We start from the raw sequence: 20,146 nt of genomic DNA on the forward strand, positions 1-20,146 counted from the left end.
TTCCCTACCTATTCAATATAGTACTGGAAATCCTAGCAGAGCAATTAGACAACAAAAGGAAGTCAATGGGATACAAATAGGAAAGGAAGAAGTCAAAATTTCACTATTTGCAGATGATATGATAGTATACTTAAGTGATCCTAAAACTTCCACTAGGAACTCCTAAACCTGATAAACAACTTCAGCAAGGTGGCTGGATATAAAATCAACTCAAACAAATCAGTAGCCTTCCTCTACTCAAAAGATAAACAGGCTGAGAAAAAATTAGGGAAATGACACCCTTCACAATAGTCACAGATAATATAAAATACCTTGGTGTGGATCTAACCAACCAAGTGAAAGATCTGTATGAGAAGAACTTCAAGTCTCTGAAGAAAGAAATTGAAGATCTCAGAAGATGGAAAGATCTCCCATGCTCATGGATTGGCAGGATTAATATAGTAATCTACAGATTCAATGCAATCTCGATCAAAATTCCAAATCAATTCTTCATAGAGATAGTAAGAGCAATTCACAAATTCATTTGGAAGAACAAAAAACCCAGGATAGTGAGAACTATTCTCAACAATAATAGAACTTCTGGGTGAATCTCCATCCCTGACTTCAAGCTGTACTACAGAGCAATAGTGATAAAAACTACCTGGTATTGGTACAGAGACAGGCAGGAAGATCAATGGAACAGAATTGAAGAACCAGAAATGAACCCACACACCTATGGTCACTTGATCTTTGACAAAGGAGCTAAAACTGTCCAGTGGAAAAAGGACAGCATTTTCAACAAATGGTGCTGGTTCAACTGGAGGTCAGCATGTAGAAGAATGCAAATCGATTCATTCTTATCTCCTTGTACAAAGCTCAAGTCCAAGTGGATAAAGGATCTTCACATAAAACCAGATACACTGAAACTAACAGAAGAGAAGGTGGGGAAGACCCTTTAATACCTGGGCACGGGGGGAAAAGTTCCTGAACAGAACACCAATGGCTTATGCTCTAAGATTAAGAATTGACAAATGGGACCTCATAAAATTGCAAAGCTTCTGTCAAAGGACACTGTCAATAGGACAAACTGGCAACAAACAGATTGGGAAAAGATCTTTACCAATCCTACATCTGATAGAGGGCTAATATCCAATATATACAAAGAACTCAAGAAATTAGACTCCAGACAACCAAACAACCCTTTTAAAAATGGGATACAAAGGTAAACAAAGAAATCTCAACTGAGGAAACTCGAATGGCCAAGAAGCAAATGTTCAATACTCTTAGTCATCAGGGAAATGCAAATCAAAACAACCCTGAGATTCCACCTCACACCAGTCAGAATGGCTAAGATCAAAAACTCAGGTGATAGTAGATGCTGGTGAGGGTGTGGAGAAAGAGGAACACTCCTCCATTGTTGGTGGAATTGCAAGCTGGTACAACCACTCTGGAAATCAGTCTGGCCGTTCCTCAGAAAACTGGACATAGCATTACTGAGGACCCAGTTATACCATTTCTGGGCATATACCCAGTAGATGCTCCAACATATAACAAGGACATATGCTCCACTATGTTCACAGCAGCCTTATTTATAACAGCCAGAAACTGGAAAGAACCCAGATGTACTTCAACAGAGGAGTGGATACAGAAAATGTGGTGCATTCTCACAATGGAGTGTTACTCAGCCATTAAAAAAAATGAATTCGAGAAATTCTTAGGCAAATGGATGGAACTAGAAAATATCATCCTCAGTGAGGTAACCCAATCACAAAAGAACACACATGGTATGCACTCACTGATAACTGGATATTATCCCAAAAGCTTGCAATACCCAAGATGCAACTCACAGACCACATGAAGCTCATAAAGAATGAAGACCAAAGTGTGGGTGCTTTGATCCTTCTTAGAAGGAGTAACAAAATACTTATGGAAGCAAATATGGAGACAAAGTATGAGGCAGAAACTGAAGGAGGGGTCATCTGGAGACTGTTCCACCTGGGTATCCATCCCATGTGCAATCACTAAAGTTAGATACTGACATGGATGTCAGGAAGTGCATGCTGACAGGAGCCTGATACAGCTGTCTCCTTAGAGGTCTGCCAGAGCCTGAAATATACAGAGGTGGATGCTCACAGCTAACCATTGAACTGATCATGGGGTTCCCAATGGAAGAGTGAGAGAGAAGACTGAAGGAGCTGAAAGAGTTTGTGGCTCCATGGGGAGAGCAACAATACCAACCAACCAGAGCTCCCAGGGTCTAAACATAGGGAGAGACCCATGGCTCCAGCTGTGTATGTAGGGGAGGATGGCATTGTCTGGCATAGGTAGAAGAAGAGATCCTTGGTCCAGTGAAGACTGGATGCCCCAGTGTGGGGGAATTTGTGGGTGGGTGGGGGCACATCCTCATAGAAGCAGGAGGAGGGGGGATGGGATAGGAGGTTCCTGGGTGGGGGGAAATTGGGAAAGGGGATCACATTTGAAATGTAAATAAAATATCCAATAAAAAAACTGAAAAAAAAAGAAAAGAAACTACTACAATACTGGATAAAATAATAAATTTAATAGTACATGTTTTATATAGTATAAATTTATAAAATTATAAATTTAATAGTACATGTTTATGCATATGCTTATTCTGATATATGTGTGTACATATGCTTGTGTTGAAATATCTTTATGAGATTGTAGACTTTTTTCTCTGGATAAATTTGTTCAAGGTACACAAAACGACTATTGCATTGCTATTCATCTCTGTAGAAAGAGAAATAAGGATCAGCTTAAAGTGGATGTGAATAAACCATGAACTGGAATATGATGCCATTATGTCTTTTCCAATAATTTAGTCCATCAAACCTGCATTCATGCCATTTGATAACTTTAAGATGAAAGCCTGCAGCTAGAAATATTGATGACTCTTGTGGGATGCCGCTGGCTTGACTTTAAAACGGAAAGAATTATTTTATGACATGAACTTGTTGAGGATATTCTCAAACTGGAGGAATATACTCAATGACAGTTGATTCATAATAGTGTCTGAGACTTTATAATCAGAATTGACCAATAAGGACCTTCTCTCCCCTTTTATCTCCCCCCAACACTGACATACACAGACACACAAATACACAGACACAATTAACTTTAGAGAGCTATCCAAAGAGAATTTCTATACTCAAAGCTCAAAAAGTTAATTCTTTTCTCTTTGTAAGTGATGGCTAAAGTCTAATGACACAGAAGCTGTGCTGGTTGATTTTCTCAGCTTCACACAAGCCTAGACATAGCCAGGAAATGGGAACCTTAACTGAGTAATTGCCTCCACTGGATTTTCCTGTGGCCGTTTCTATGGGAGCATTTTCTTGATTAATAATTGATGTGTGATGCTTACTGTTGGCAGTACCATCCCTGGGCAGGCGGTCTTGGGTTGTATAAGAAAACAGGCTGAGCAAGCCATGAGAACAAGGCAGTAAGGAGCATTCTTCCATGGTCTCTGTCTCAGTGCCTCCCCCACCCTCCTGCCCCCAGCTTCTGACCTTGACTTCCTACCCAGACTTCATTTTATAACAGATTCTAAGGTGTAAAATGAAGTAAACTACTCCCTCCCAGAAATGTTTTTGGTCGTGGTGTTTATTACATCAATAGAAAGCAAACTGGAACAGACATTGATATTATTTGTGTGAAATCTGGGGTATTCTGTGAAATCAGAGCCCTGTGGAAGACTGTAAAAATCTATAATGAAAGCATTGTTTTAAACATACCTGACTCGTTCTGTTTCGCCATTCACTATGGGTTTTCCATCCCTAAGCCATTGAAGATGAGGGGTGGGGGTGCCATCTGCACTGCAGACCAGCTCAACATTTTCCCCGAGAAGGACACTAACTTCACTCGGAACTTCAGCACCGGCAATACTCGGGGGGACTTTAGAGAGATAAGACTTTCATTAGGAAAGTATAAGGATATACACGCTAATGAATGTGATGGAAGAAGAGACCATACCATCTCTTTCTTATAACATCTTTTTTGTCTCTCTGTGTAAATACACATACGTTGTCTTCTGGTGTTTTGAGGCATGTGGAGAATAGAGGACAACTTGTGTCCTCTGGGTATCTCCTAATACTATGTAGGTATCAGGGATTGAACTCAGGTCATTAGGTTTAGTGGAAAGCACTTTTACCTGCTGTTCCACGTCATTGGCCCAGAACATGTCATTTCCAATTCAGAATTATTCTTAGATTAACTTGACCATAGTTACCTTCATGAATTACTTTTAAATGCGAAAGACAGAGGCACAGAATTATGCCAATGTTCACGATACGCCTGTAACTGTTTAGTCACAGGAACTGATGACAGATTTATCTTGTAGGTAACTCAATGGAATCATCCTAAGATTAAGCCCTGGTAGATTGTTGGTAATCCATACAGTTTAGGTCAATCAACCTTTAAAACATTTTGATGCTAAGTCTCAGGAAACCATGGATATTAATTATTTGTCCATTGTCTAATTATTATTTATTCTGAAAAATAGATGGACATATTATGCTTTTCAAGCTCCAATAGTTTCTACTCTTTTTTATCTAGTAATCTGTGTTGTGTCTTAAAGATATCAACAATGATAAAAAAGCCAGGTTCAGTTTCCAGCACCCACATGGCTGCTCACATCACCTGTATCTCCAGATCCCGGGAATCTGATGCCTTCTTTTGGGCTCTGGGCACCAGATATGCATGTGGTACAGACATGCACTTAGGCAAAACAACTATATGCCATAAGTACAAAGTTGTTAAAGGTCAGAAAGGAACACATTGGGATTTCTGTTCTATAGAACTATAGAGATATGCCAGAAGCAGCTTACATTTGTTTTCAGGAGCCTATCCTCCATGGCTTCCCCACCCTATGTTTACTGCCATTATGAGAGTTAGAATCAGGCCATGCTGGACATAGACACACCAGGAGACTAACTCATCATGGCTACAAGTCAGGATCTTTTTTGTTTGGTGAGTCAACTATTAAACATTTACTAACATAGCTGTGTTTCATCTCTTAAATGCCATTCTAGTCTACCAGGAATCATTGTAACAAATTAGCAGAAGTTTACTGTTTCAGAAGGGTGCTAAAAATTTTCTCACTAAACATACTATTGAGTCTTGTTCTAATTAGAGCCCATGTGTGTGCATTTTCCCTAGTTTTAAGATATTACATTAATATATTAAAATGAATTTTAGGAAATGTTTGGTCACACCAGCATATTTTATGATTTATAACAGTTATTATTGACAATTATGCATAATCAAGCATGGAATTTATTTATTTTTCTTTAATTTTAGATTGCATTTTATTTATTTTGTGCATGTGAGTACACGTGTCCCCCAGTGCATGTGTGGAAGACAGAGGACAACTTGTGGGTGTTGGTCCCCACTTTCCACCATGTGACTCTCTCTAATTCAGGTCCTCAGATTTAGTGGCAAATGCGTTTCCGTACTTAGACATCCTGCTAGCTATTTTCTCCCTTTCTGTCTCTGAAATCTCAAAGCATCATTGGTTCTTGCACAGGCCACTAATCAAATTACTTATACTATAATTTCAGAGGTTAGCTTTAACACAGCAATTCTCTAGTAATGGTAATGAAATTAGGAAGCAAGACTCCCCATCATTTTGAATCAAATGCCTTATTCAGAGGTTTGCTGAAAATCAAATAGCAACGAGATTTCCCTATATTCCTCAACACTAAGGCACCATGCAGGCACTGATGATTAAATAGTTTCCATGTGAATTAACGCTCCTTATTCTCAGTACAAAATTTGGTAAGATTCATGATTATTTGAAATTTATCTATTCTCACACTCATGATTAAATCATAGCATAATCTTAAGAATTAAATCCTACATATCTATAAAAATAAGAGCAGATTTATGGTTTTAGAGTGAAGATTAATTATACCAAATAAAGAATTGAAGTTCCATAGAATACACCACAGAAATGTAGTACTTTCATTAAAATAAAACTCAGAGATATCCTAAATTCTGTTTTTCCTTCCCTAGATTTATGTGCTTTTCCATGAAAATAGAATGCACTGGTAAATGCATGACAAAAATGTCAGTATTTTCAGTGACCTTTGGATATCCGAGTCACTGATCTATGGTCTCTTTTAATCCAGGCCAGTCTGTACTCTGAATGGTATACAGGAAAGGAAGGGGGACAGATTACAGTATAGTGAACATACCCTGAATGGAAAGGATATAGTTTTTCTGAGCCTTTCCCTCCATATTGGATGCAACACACGTGTAGTTTCCACTGTTTGAACGTTGAGGTCGGGCAATTTGCAGTTTGCTTCCTCCAGACAAAATGTGAACTTCAAGGGGATCAGAATTTTCTATAGGAAGAAATAAGGAGGAAAAACGGTAAAGAAATAATGCTGAAAGCCACCCTCTTCATGTAACACATATACATTTCTTAAAAGTTTTCCCTTTGTATCTTTATTGAGAATTTTTTTGAAACATGAAAATTTTAAAAATCCCTTTATAATGGTGCATTCATGTCTATAATCCCAGCTAGTTGAGAGGCTGAGTCAAGTGTATTGAGAGTTCAAGACCACCCTGAGGCACTTAGCCAGATCGTGCCTCAAAACAAAAGATAAAACTGTTGGAATGCTGGGGTAAACTGCAGTGGTAGTGACCTTGCCTTGAATTGATGAGGCCATTCAAGGTACTTCAACGTGCAGTACCTTAACAAAGCAAACGTTTACTCAGAAGCCTACTTGATAAATTTATATTCATCAGAGTATTAGGCTTTCTTGAACTAACTACAGCTATGAACACAAGACTAAGAATCCGCTAATTTATCAATGTAGTGAATTAAGGGCAAAGCAAGGCAACCACAAAAATGTCCAAGTGTGTTACCTATAGGCTTGTGGTTCTTTAACCATCTTATGTTGGGAGGCGGGATCCCAGTGGCATCACAAGTCAATGTCACTGGATTGCTGATTGTCTCCACAATGACTTCTGTTTCTGGCCCTTCAATGGTGGGAGGCACTGTCAAAAGAAAGAAGAAGACCACACACCATCATTAAGTTAATTCAAGGCAAGATCTTTCATTTGCATATCTAGGGGAAAGAGTTGTATTGGAGGCAGATGCTCACCATATACATTGAGGTGGAAATTTTTATCATCTCGTCCTGCTACATTTATAGCTCTACATACATACTGGCCTGTGTCAGACACCTAAAAGAAAAAGATACTATTGTATGTGCTCCATTAAGTGATAGATGACCAACCACAAGGTTCAGGAGTGGATTAAATCATCAGTCATCTTTCTGTTCAACTGCCCCGCTTTTGAAGACACTTTCAAAAACCCTGTTTCTTTCTTTGTTTTTAGTGACAATAAGCTCAATGGCATCGACCGTCCACATTTCCATGAACAGCATTGTTCACTGTGTAAGGGGTGTAGGGCTCTTCCGGTTATCTCTTCCACAACCCCACCATGGAGGCACAACACTCAAACAAGGACCAAAGATGCACCTTGGCTCGCTTGATGTGTAGCATTTGTCCACCAGTTAAAATCTCCACATTGGTAGAATCTGATATCATCCGCCCGTTCTTAGACCAGGTGATGACTGGAGGGGGCACAGCATTTGACTCGCATTCCAATGACACCGAAGTCCCCTCTCTTACATTAACTATAGAAAGAGACTCGCTGCCGTCATCCTTGATGCTTGGGGGTACTGAGGCAGGAAACAAGAAGAGAAGATTCAAATTATTTTTTTCATCAAGTTACTTAGCTAAATCATCAAGTAGAAAATGAAATGAAATTATATTATGGAGAGAGTAAAAACACACCATGAACTGTCAGTGAAACCTTTTTCTTGCTTTCTCCAGCTTGGTTGATAGCAATGCAGGTGTAGTCCCCGCCATCAGATACCTTGGCCCGAATAATCTGTAGAGTTCGACCACCTGGGGGAAATATAATGTAAAGACAGAGAGAGGTTATTCTAAGTTATGTAGCTATTACATTGTTTGCGTGCGTGCGTGTGTGTGTGCGTGTGTGTGTGTGTGTCTGGGCAATTGAGCAAGTACTTTCTGAGTTTAAATTCCCCACAGTACAGAGGTGATGGTTAGTCCTTCTGTAGTCTGTCATCTGTTTATCTTGGGTGAGTCCAGCTTTTGACATTGCTACATGATGCCATCTGCAAATGTTGGGCTATACTCATAGCTGTCTTGAGATGCATGTGAAACAGAGGCTAAAGCAGGACATCTGAACTCCGTTTGTTCATTCAAGGGTGTATTATTCACTGTCTATTCTTCTTTAAATGTTATTTTTCACTGACAAATTTATTTTTGGAGGAGGTATGCTAGAGTAGGTAAAAGTCGAAGAACAGTTTGTGGGAATAGTTTCTCTTTTTTCCCACCATGTGGGTCCTGGGGATCAGATTCAGGTGGTCAGCCTTTACAGCAAGTACCTTTAATTTCTGAGCCTTCATGCTGGCCCTCACTCTCTAGCATATCTGTATCACCAACCTACATGTTTAACTAGCTATCATCCATTCTCAAGAAGACTCCAGTTCACTGAAAACAATCCGTAAGTTTTTACACTGACTATTCACCATTTACGGTAAGGAGCCCCAAATTTTTCCGATCCTTAATTTCATAATTTGTTGAAGACTCCATTACTGTACATATCTACTTTAAATGGCTCTACCTGGTTACCGTGAACGAACGGAGCGGGATTCAACTTGGAACAAAACTGTGTTGAAATGACCTTTGTTTTAAAATGGGGGGAAAGGCCATGTGTGCCCACATTATGAGAAGAGTAAGCTCCTTACCAGGCACAATGAGAACATTAGTGTTTGGCTTGATGGGCTGTTCATTCTTGAGCCAGCTGAGGTCAGGAGGGGGAAAACCAGAAACTTCACAGGTCAAAGAGATGAAATGGTTCACAACCACAGAAAGATGTTCATGGTTAGGACCAATGACACTTGGAGGAACTGTAAAAAGATATGTATATATATTAAAAGTGAACTTTGACTGTATCAGAGACATATATTATAAGGGTCTGTAAAAAGTAACAACCAAATGATCCTGTGAAATACCCAGTGGTCTTTGTTAGAATCTCTAATGACATCATCAAACCCATGTTCATCAGGTGTTTTTCCGAAAGGAAAGATTGTCTCAGAGTTTTTAAAGTAAAAAAATTTCTGGTCAGTCTAAGTATGTGGTTTTTCAAAGTACAAAGTAACAATCTAATGTTTTTAAGTAGTTTGGATAATTTTGTTTTTATATGACATCTTTATTTTTACTTCTTATTATAGCAAAAATAATTTAAAGGTTTAACTTCAGAATTTCATCATATCATACAGATTATCTTTGCAATGCAAATCCATGCAGCTTTCAAGAGAAACAAACATGCTAAGAAATAGTATTACTGCTTATTGGTCAAATAACAACAACAAAGGATAAAAAAGCAAGAGTATTGGAGAGAAAAAGCAGAATAAGAAAGATCGATATAAATGACTCACTGACATTTATGAACATCATAAAATATGCACATGTGAGACTTGATGTTTCATAATAAAAACACAAAGGATGCCAGATGTGGTGTCAGTGCCTTTAATTTCAGCACTTGGGTGGCAGACTTAGGTGTATCTCTGTGAATCTGTGGCCAGCCTGGTCTACATAGTGAGTCTCAGGCTAGCCAGAGCTACATAGTAAGACCCTATCTTAAAAACCAAAAATGATAACAGCAACAACATAAAAACCCCACAGAAGGTGTCATTCACATTCAAGTGATCTCCTATGAAGGGGAAAGAGGACACAGAGCAAGAATGGGCATGAAGACAATCATAAGTAACAGTAGAAGTGAGTCTTGTTCAGAAAGAGGAACAGAATACAAGCCATAAACACTGTTGTATCTGCTAGATTATGTTAAAATTGAGGTTTAACAACATCAAAAGCAAATGCCGACAAGGCAAACTCTTTTTTTTTTTCTTTAAACATTATGTGGTTTGGATTGCTTCACCCATTGATTAACTCTAGTATTAGTTCATTGGCTAAATATTTCTTGAAACCTTAATGCATCCCAGGCACTGTGTAGGCCACACAAGGAGGGAAACACAATTGACAATGATCTGTGCTGCTAAATATCTTATAGAAACAGAGCTCAAGTTTCCTTGGTTGACTGATCCATGCCAGGCACTATGGGAACGCTTACTTCCCATTGGATTTTCACATGCCTATGAGCTAGACCCAATTCTTAATATTATCAATAGGGATGCTGAGACATAGGAAGATTAGCATCTTGCCCAAGGCCTCACAGCTTCTGGGAAGAAACAGGTCGGAAAATGAAGCAGCCAAGCTCTCAGTGCCTTTTGCTTAGCTACTTCCCTACACTGCCTGGGAATCAGAAGGGTCATGAATGCCAGCTGGGAGAAATGAGTGAGAACTGAACGTGTCCTCTAGATTCAGAAGCTTAAGCCCTAATTCCCAGGGCAGCTGTGTTTGGAACTGGGCCCTTCGAGGAAGTTATTCATGTACAATGAGGTCCGGGGTGTGTGGCCCTAATTATTTAAGATTACTGTCCTTTAAGAAGAGACACCCCCACATTAACCCTCATCAAGGAAGCTCCTTTTTGCAGCAGGAGGATTACAGAAAGCCAGAACTACTCAAGTGCAGAGAACAATCAACTGTAGGATTCCTAGCCCCACTGACACATCCGCAGCACAACTCCTGCACTTAAAGCTCAGAGAACATGAAAACGGGGGAAGAAAGATCTCAAAAGGCAGAGAGGATCCTGACTGCTGTGAGATTGTGCCTTCCAACTATGACAAGAAAGGTACAGTCATAAAGTATCAACTGCATAGTTACTGAACAAGATGGGAATAATTCTAAAACAGGCCAGGAAAATCTCATGGAACCCCATCTTTTGCTGAAGATCTGCAAACAATTAAGAACTGCTGAAAGACAGAGAATTAGTTTTTCCCAGGGATGAACCCCAGATTAGTTATCCACTACCAAACAGTCAGCCTTAGGAACATACATATGTAGGCAACACCAAACAGGTCCAGACTGCTGCTTTTATATATATATATTCATTTGTATGGGTGTGGTTATGTAATAAAGAAGATGTGGGAATGAATTTGGGTGATGTAGGAAGAGGAAGGGAGGAATGATGTAAACTATATTTTAATTAAATAAAATGAAGAGACTCCAGAGGACTTGTAAACAAACTTTCTCTACAGGCATGCACACAAGAAAGACAACATGAGGGCACATGAGGACAAAGCTGCAGTCTATAAGCTGGGAAGTGACCTCTTCAGAAAACACATACTTCTAGAACCTTCTTAAGCTTTCTAGCTCTCAGAACTAGGAAGAAAATGAATTTCTGTGGTTAAAGCAACACAGAGAAGACTAAGACAAGACTCACTCGACATTTCAGGGGAAAGTAAAGTATGAGGTAGTGGTTGTGGGGTAATAAGATAAGAAGAGGTGGCCTTCACAGTAAAGAAGGCCTGGCACATATTAGGAGTATGAATGTATAACTCCATCAATAATCCTGACTCCATGATTAATCCCAGCCATAGGGTAGTGACCTTAGTATAGATACAGTGCAGATGTGAAATTCACCATATATTACGCATGAAAGAGTATCCCTAAGTAGAGAGCAACCAGTTTGACAGTGTCTTGAATCAAACTGCCTGTGCAGAATGCTGGTTATACATTTGTGACTTGTGTAACTTGGGGCATGTTTCTTAAGCTTAGTGGTCCTTATATTTTCATGTATATGGGAGGGATCAAAAGTCAGCAAATGACTGGTAATCACTGAGATAATCCCTAGAGATAATGGGCAAAACCCACTCGACTTAGTACCTGGTACCCATCAAGCAGTTAGGAGGGTGCTACTTAGTGGTGCAGGGACGTGGGATAAAAGGAGAGACCATATTGCTGTTACTGCCTCATCTTCCTTTTAGTTACGGCCTTTCAGTAATCTCTCAGTGACCTCTCTGTTACCTGGAACTTACCAGGTCAGCAAAACCAATAGCCAACTAACCCCAGGCAGACTGCTGTCTCCACCTCTCCTGGGCTTGGACTACAGGTATGTACTGCTACAAGCAGGATTTTATGTGGGGGACAGAGGTTGAACTCATATGGAACAAGTGTCGGGAGCTGCCCTGCTTATACACTAAAAGCCTAAAATCAGCCATAGGCCTAAAGTCAGAAATAGGCCTGACATACATGCCTGCTCACACTAAGTCTTGGGTCTCTGTGGAAAAACACTGAAACAGATAGCTGGGAGTTATTGTAAACAGACAGCTTTGGTGAAAGGCTGCCAAGCCTAGTCATAAGGCCTTGTAGATGGGTAACCTTGGTGGATAGTACCAACTTAGATAAAGACAAGTGAATCATAGGTAGAGTCATAGTGATCTGTCCCCTGAAGCTTCACCCAGCTGACACTCTGTTCTGGAAGATAACTGTACTCCCCCTGAACACCTATGCTCCTGCATCATCCCCTTCCCCACATCCTGCCTTTTTGTGTATATAACCTGAGTGTGCAAAAGTAAAACTTACAGTCTGATCAGATTATAGACAAGTCGTGACTTCCTTGTGTCTTTGCCTGCTCCCCCCCCCCCCGCTCTCTTTCAGGTGACCTCCCCAGACCCCTGTTTAATGTCCTGCTGGACAGGACAGAGCAAGGGCTTTACTGACTGAGCCATCTTCCTGGCTCCTCAACATGCTAATTTTTTTAAATATGTGTTGTGCTATATAGATAAGAACATATACTTTTATAATAATCACATTGGTTAATTTGTTCTTCCCATCGATTCATACTTGTTTTTGTTTAGGTCAGATATAGATTGGGGATCTAGCTCAGAAGCAGAGCCCTTGCTCAGGATGATGCTTCAGCTTTTGTCCCTCACACTGCAAAAACTAAGAAACAATGAACAACTTTCCCAGTTGAGAGTTTCTCACTAAAACACCTAAAAAGTATTCATTAAGCACATATAGTGTGTGTTATAAGTGTGAGGAATATAAAGGTAGGAAGAATATAAAGGAGACTTATTATACAAATGGCAAATATCAGTATGTTTAATATGCTTCATACATTACACCAAAAAGAACATGTTATCATACCAAATGAAAACTTAGTGGAAAAAAAACTTTTTACTTTTAAAATTTTTAATTATGTGTATTTGTGTGTGGAGGGGTATGGACACGTGAGTGTGGTGTTTACAAAGGTCAGAGGTATTAGATTCAGCTGGCGCTGGGACTGTAGGCAGTTGTGGGCCACCCAGTGTAGATGCTGAGACCTGAGTTCAGGTCCTTTACAAAGCAGCTCTTTACCTTTACAAAGCAGCTGGAGCCATCCTTCCAGCTCCAAATGAAAGCTTTTTGAGATGATAAAAAAATTGTCCTTTTAGCCGGGCGGTGGTGGCGCATGCCTTTAATCCCAGCACTTGGGAGGCAGAGGCAGGTGGATTTCTGAGTTTGAGGCCAGCCTGGTCTACAGAGTGAGCTCCGGGATAGCCAGGGCTACACAGAGAAACCCTGTCTCGAAAAACCAAAAAAAAAAAAAAATGTCCTTTTTAGATGCTCCTGAAACAAACTAGAATTTCATGCAAAGTGGATCCTATAATAATTCTCACTGTTCTAATTTATACTTTTTAAGCGGTGATTTTGAGACAAGCATCCAGTTTCCCTCTCCCCTTTGCTTAGTAAAACAATAATTGTGGAGTGTCTGTTATGTGTGAAAACTTAACTTTAACACAATTTAGGTATGCATGCTTTTTAAAATGAGCTATTTAACTCTATAAGGTGGTCTTTCCTCATTCAGAGAGCATATTGCACACTCGAAGGATGTAGTCAATGTAACTCTGAACTTGAAGACAGGGGCAGAAGAAGATGCTTCTATGAGCAGAAGATACACATTCATCTTGACTTTCACATAGACATGTAGCCTTTTTTTCATACATGCTTTCTCCTCAGGCAGTGGTCCTCAACCTTCCTAATGCTGTCACTCTTTAATACAGTTCTTCAAGGTGTAGTGACCCCAACCATAAAATTATTTCATTGCTACTCTGTAACAGTAATTTTGCTATCTGTTATGAATTTTAATTTAAGTATCTGACATGCAGGATATCTGATTTGCAATGTCAAAGGGGTCATAACCAATAGGTTGAAACGCTCTATTCTGAGAGATGAAATAACTATAAAAATGAGCTGTCTACAAGATTTATATTCTGGAATTCTTGCTGGCTTTTGTAGGAGGAAAGAGAGAGGAGAGTGAATGAATGAGTCTTCACACATTGATCAAGTTTGAAGCAGAACGCAAGCAGTACTCTCCGAAGCCTGGTTTCCTTGCTTTTTCGAGCAGAGCCTAATAGATGTCAAGTCCCTGAGCTCTTACCATGAACGTTGAGGTTAAAGTACTTCTTGGCACTCCCAGCTGTGTTCTCCGCTATGCACACATACCTCCCGGTGTCTGTTATTTGTGCATTTAGAATCTAAAGGAAAATGGAGAGATAGCATCTGAAATTGTTAATAAAGGAACTTGTAATATTTTGCCTTTTAGAACAAACAAGATGCATTCTTTCTAGTAAATTCCAGATGAGCATAAAGACATGGGGCTACTGTATATGCCAGTAACAGTGCTGCTTTCTGTTCGTTAGGCCAAGCACACACACATCTATCACATCTATTCATAAAACATTCAATCAGAAAAAGCGATTTTTAAAACATACACCTGTTGTATTTTGACTATAAATTATTCCAAATTATTTTCCCACTTCCCCTGTCTGTGAGTCTGCAAAGTGATTTTGGAATTTCCTCCTCTGAGGGTGGCTTTGTGAATGGCTCTTGCCAGAAGAATGTACCAGGCAATGGTGTCATCTCACTGGAGTTCAAGTGTTGCTCACTTTCTCTGAAATTCTGCCGCTACCATGTGAGGAAGCAGGACTTGCCCATGCCAGAGTGGGCCTATGAGGGACAGAACTGACTCCCATTGCATTTTAAGACTCCAGATAGATAATCCCAGCAGGCATCCAATCCACAGCTCTGAAGGCATGTGAGTAAGCCCAGCTGAGATCTGAAATCCCATCTATAGAAACAGTGGACACACAAGCTAAATAGATTCTTATTGTACTGCTATTAGGTTTTGAAGGGGTTTGTTTTATGTAGCAGTACTTAGCTTTTATAGAACAGAATATTTATTATAAAGATACATCTATGCATCTTATGTGTATAGCACTACACACGAAAACATTTAGGCATTTTGGTACAGGCTGTATGGTCATCAAGTAGACATATTCAAATGTAGATAACGCTTTAAAAAATTCAAGTTTATAAGCAGTGATGTTTACTTTGTTTTAAAAAGAACTCTGTGACAAATGTCCTGTGTTGGACTCACATTTATTCTTGGATTTATGAGCCAAGGGGATATTTTTATTTATATATTTTATTTAGTTTACTAGTAATTTAATTACACTCTATCCTAACAAAAGAACTGATATAAGTTTACATATCCCAACTTTCTTTTAGGACATTTGAATGGAAATAAATGGACATACCAATTGACAAATAGCAGTACAGTATATTTACATGGGTCAAAGGATGGCTTCCTACTGCCTGTGCCAACACAGAATGTATTTAATCAGTAGAAAGCCTTTGCCATTTAGAATGTTATCATCACATACATGAAATGGAAAGATTGCAACAATAGTTTTTTTTAATCAAAGATTATGTTGCTCAACAGGAGTGTTTGTATGTATAGATATTCTGGAAGAATTTACACCAAAAGTCACTGTGGTCATTTCTGATTGTTGGAACAGAGTAGAGAATAATACAGTATGGCTGATGGCTAATGATCTAAATAAATATTTTCATAAACTAATACTTTTATCAACCAGGAAGACAATTATCACAATACCCAAAACACTGTTTTAAAATTAGATTCTTCCTCCTTTACCTGAAGAATCCTGCCATCAGAAAGGAACTTATGATGTTCATCTTCTAGCAAGGAGTGTCCATCTTTTTGCCAGAAATTCCTCGGTGCTGGGCTACCGCTGGATGAACATTCCATCTGTGCACTCTTGTTCACTAACACGGTAACATCTTCTGGCAGATCACTGTTTGCTCCTTTGATAACTGGTGGCACTAAGGAATGGTTGTGACAGAGAGATTCTGATGGGCAACAATGTCTTTAGTAAGGCAGGCCATACCACTTTGTCATCAGGACAAGCCAGATGAATTACAGCTTTTAGAGTATCTGTGATGTTAAGAGTCTTCGTAAGGGAATAATCTGGGCTATTCCAGGCTCCCAGCCTCAGCATCAGTGGAATAGGCATTACATCACTGGAAGCTTGGTTAGACATCACATTCATGAGCCTCACACACACCTTCTCCATAGCCATATCTGAGAAGGGCCAGGGTATGGATGGTTGAAAAATCTCCCCAGATGTTACTCAAGCACATTAAAGTCCAAGAAGTTCTGAGCTATGCTTACATCCCACATTTAAAACAGTGCTCTATAATTTATATTCATTTCACATTTGAAAAGTCACAGATTATCTGTAGAATAAAATCTGGAATGGTACAGTAAATTGGAAGATTGTGTTCACATTTGTAAAAAAAAAAGATTTATTTTCAAAGTAAGTGATCATTATCAAGCATGATTAATTTTTGTTGCACTGTTAGAACACGCCAGGTTTTCAACAACCAGTGTATGTTTACTTTGTACTGTCTTGGTATTTGTTTCTCTAACAATTAAGTTAAAATTCTTTTTAGAAAATAATCAATAATACAAAGTACACGGCAAAAAATTCAATGTTAGTTTGCAAGCATTCACATCTGTATTTACACCACTTTACTGACAGCTTCTGTCTTCTTGCTGTATCCTTGGTGCCAAGCACAGGACCTGTCAGGCTGAGCAATCAATAGATATTTGTCAAATAAATACAATATGAAATTGGATGTCCACCTTTGTTTTTGGACTTGTACAGACAGTTCTTTCCATAGAAAACTCTAGACCTTCCACCTTCCCTCTTTACAATCAGTCCATTAGCCTCTCTACAGGTTACTTTCTTCATGACCAACCCACACGTCACAGTGTGTCATTTAAGTGATGCATCATTATGGTGCTAGTACTTGGAGCTCTGAGGCTTCCCAGCATCCACAGTGTGTACCTCTGACATCTGCTTCAACTTCCAGACAGGACACACTGTTTTTGTTTTTAAACACTTGTGTCTCCAGGATTCTGATGGTGCAATGATGGAGTCAAACAGTTCCTGCGATAACCATCAGATCTCCGCAGCAGCCACTGATGACTTCTGTTTGCCACAGCCTGACATTCCAAGCCTTCCCCTGTTTGTTTTAAGCTCATACTAAAAAGGATTGCTAAATATATTTGATATACATTTCATTGTGTCCCCTTTCTTTTTACTCAAAAAGCCTCCTTCTCCCCCAAAAGTCTTGGTAGCCTCTTAGTTCTTTGCTCCATTACTTTGATATACAACCTTGGCCCTTATGCTATCAATTCCTCCACCCCTGCCTTCTACATACGTTCTTGACACTTTAATGAGTCTCTTTGCATCCAGTTTTATTGCCTTTGGTCTATTGGTACATTCAAATCTCTTACATTTGTTCTTGCCAGCCAACTCCATTCTAACTCTTGTCTCTATTTTATTTCATTGTGTCTAATTAATGCTCAAAAATTATCCTTGTTCTGTGGCTTTGAAGAGAATCACACAACATTCCCTCACAGACTTGAAGTCTCAAAGCCAAAGGCTTTTTATTTTCTGAAACTCATTTTAATGTTCAGCACTGAAAACCCATCAGTTGACAATTTTTCTAATAACTGGAATCCAGGCATAATTGTTTACTGGGTTCACTCATTCCTTGATTGTCTCCTGTTTTCTTTCTTTTATCTACCAATGTTTCCCTATTGTTTCCTTTGGAAACCTTGTCTTTGACTATCACTTGTCTGGGGACAGCTGTTGGGTGTACAGTCTGGGTTTAATTCTTTGTCCTTTGTGACAGTTCCTTAATTCTAAGTGCCCGGTCATCACTTTTACATGAGCATTCTGGAATCTTGTTAGATTTATCACGCTGGAAACAACATTAGCATCCTCCCCTCCAACCCTACCTGATTTCCCAGGAACTCTACTTTTATTGCGCTTGCTATCATTGTCTTAATCACCTGGTGCTAAAGTCCCAGTCACACTCTGAGATGATTGTCTAATCTCTCATACTATGTCAACATTTTCTGTATAAAAAACATCTTTCATTTTTACTGTGTGTTGGCTAGGTTTTGGCAACATGGCACAAAACTGGGGCATAGCTGGGAAGGGGGATTCTCAACTGAGGAGCTGAGAACTTCTCAGACTGGACAGTAGGCAAGACTGTGGGGGCATTTTCTTAACTAGTGATTGATGTGGAAAGACTCAGCTTTCTGTGGGAGATGTCATCCCTATGCAGTTGGTCCTGGGTTGTGTAAAAAGGCAAGGCTGAGCAAGTCATAAGGAAGAGTCCAGGAAGCAGCAATCTTGAAAGGAAGGCTTCTGCTTCAGTTCTTGCCTCGAGCTCTTGCCTTTGCTCTAGCCTGTGCACTGGGATAGGTAAGTGGAATAAACCCTTTCCTCCTTAGGTGGTTTTTGGTTGTGGCTTTTTATCACAATAGAAAGCAAACCAGAATAGATTGATTCCTATATATCCTCATGGCCATTCCCTAGCTTATACTCCTCCAATACAAAAACTCCTGTTCCTAATAACTCCATTTGACTTAAGAATATAATAATTCTTCTGCTTCACGTTTATGTACCAGATGGGAATGATTCTGGTCCAAGAGCAGGCATAAGAATGTGATCTCATCCCTAGAATGCTTCAAGCTCTTGGTGTCTGTGGTGGACTCGAAGATGTATAGGTACTTCACATGAAAAACAGTCAATTCTAGGACTTCACGTATTAATATTACACAGGTCATTCGATATGAAACAAGAAGAAATAAATCTAGAGCTGCTAAGGTCCACCTTGCTGCCCAAGGAAACCACCTGCCTGACAGTCACATTAACAGTAATAATAAAGTCAAGAGACATTGAAATGTAAAATCTGGATAGCTTTGACCTCTTTTGAGCCAAGGAAGTCAGAAATGACTGATTGCAGATTACTTTACTCTAGGACATTACCAAGTTTGTGAATCATTAATCCATATTCTCTCTCTTTCCCCCTCCCTCCTTCCCTCTCCTTTTCTCCCTCCAATTTTGGTATTTGAGATCTTAGAAGTCTTGATTAGTATATTCTCAGTTTGCACACAAAAGAGTAGTCCTTAGAAGAAGTATCATTACCTTTATAGTTTCTAGAGTGTTAGGGTGACATCCTGCAAACATTAGTCATTGGAAAATATTTTGGAGTGAAAATGCTTAATCAACAAAAGAAAGCAAACTTACAGAGTACATGGACGTCATATTGAAGGGAGTCTTCCCCAGCTTCATTCACTGCCACACATGTATACCTCCCAGCGTCCTCTACTTTAGCCCGGGGAATCTGCAGAACTCGTCCTCCTGAAAATATATGTCCTAGTATGTCACTCCTCTAAACACTAGAGTGAACACAGATCATGAACAGAACTACACCTTGTTTCCCTAGATCTAATGACAAACATGTAGTTATGCTTTTGACAATGTTCCCACTCCCTCTAATCATTCCATTTTTGTCTCAGATAATATCCATTTTCACAGCCAATATTACATTGCTAAAAAGTGATCCAATACTGTACCACAAGTCAGAATTTTTCAGAAATAAATAGTAGGTGTCAATTTTTCTAGAGGGGAGAAGACTGCTGTAACCCCTTATTATGCTCTGTGTGGAATGTTACTCTACGGTGATGCTGTGTTCTTGCTGTTTTTGAATATTTTTCCTTTATGTTTTCAATGTTTCCTATAAAACTTCATCTAAAGACATATATCCAGGGCTCTAAAGAGTAATGTGTACTTTAGCTTTTATGTTTTATTTAAGAGTTCATGTGCAATACCGGGAGAGGGGGGACCTCTTATGTATTTGTAAACTTTTTAATGTTGATAATAAAATTTAAAGAAAAGTTGCAACAGCCACATTAAAATTTGCATCTATGTTCACCAATTATTTTGTTGCATGTAATTCTATTTATCTCCTACTATCATATGGATAGAATATTTTCTTA

General features: G+C 39.2%; 1 protein-coding gene across 1 annotated transcript in view; it reads right to left on the reverse strand.

Moving 5' to 3' along the window:
• Window positions 1-20,146, reverse strand: part of Hmcn1 (hemicentin 1) — a 402,633-nt gene that overhangs the window by 90,918 nt on the left and 291,569 nt on the right. The window contains exons 55-64 of the mRNA XM_028775780.1: window positions 19,395-19,508; window positions 15,920-16,107; window positions 14,363-14,459; window positions 8,787-8,948; window positions 7,804-7,917; window positions 7,486-7,688; window positions 7,107-7,188; window positions 6,868-6,999; window positions 6,192-6,341; window positions 3,732-3,891 (exon numbers count right to left, since the gene is read on the reverse strand). Coding sequence (XP_028631613.1) covers window positions 3,732-3,891; window positions 6,192-6,341; window positions 6,868-6,999; window positions 7,107-7,188; window positions 7,486-7,688; window positions 7,804-7,917; window positions 8,787-8,948; window positions 14,363-14,459; window positions 15,920-16,107; window positions 19,395-19,508 — 1,402 coding nt within the window. The remainder of the gene's footprint in view (window positions 1-3,731; window positions 3,892-6,191; window positions 6,342-6,867; window positions 7,000-7,106; window positions 7,189-7,485; window positions 7,689-7,803; window positions 7,918-8,786; window positions 8,949-14,362; window positions 14,460-15,919; window positions 16,108-19,394; window positions 19,509-20,146) is intronic.

This window comes from Grammomys surdaster, unplaced genomic scaffold (assembly GCF_004785775.1).
Source record: "Grammomys surdaster isolate TR1022 unplaced genomic scaffold, NIH_TR_1.0 259, whole genome shotgun sequence".
Classification (NCBI taxonomy): domain Eukaryota; kingdom Metazoa; phylum Chordata; class Mammalia; order Rodentia; family Muridae; genus Grammomys; species Grammomys surdaster.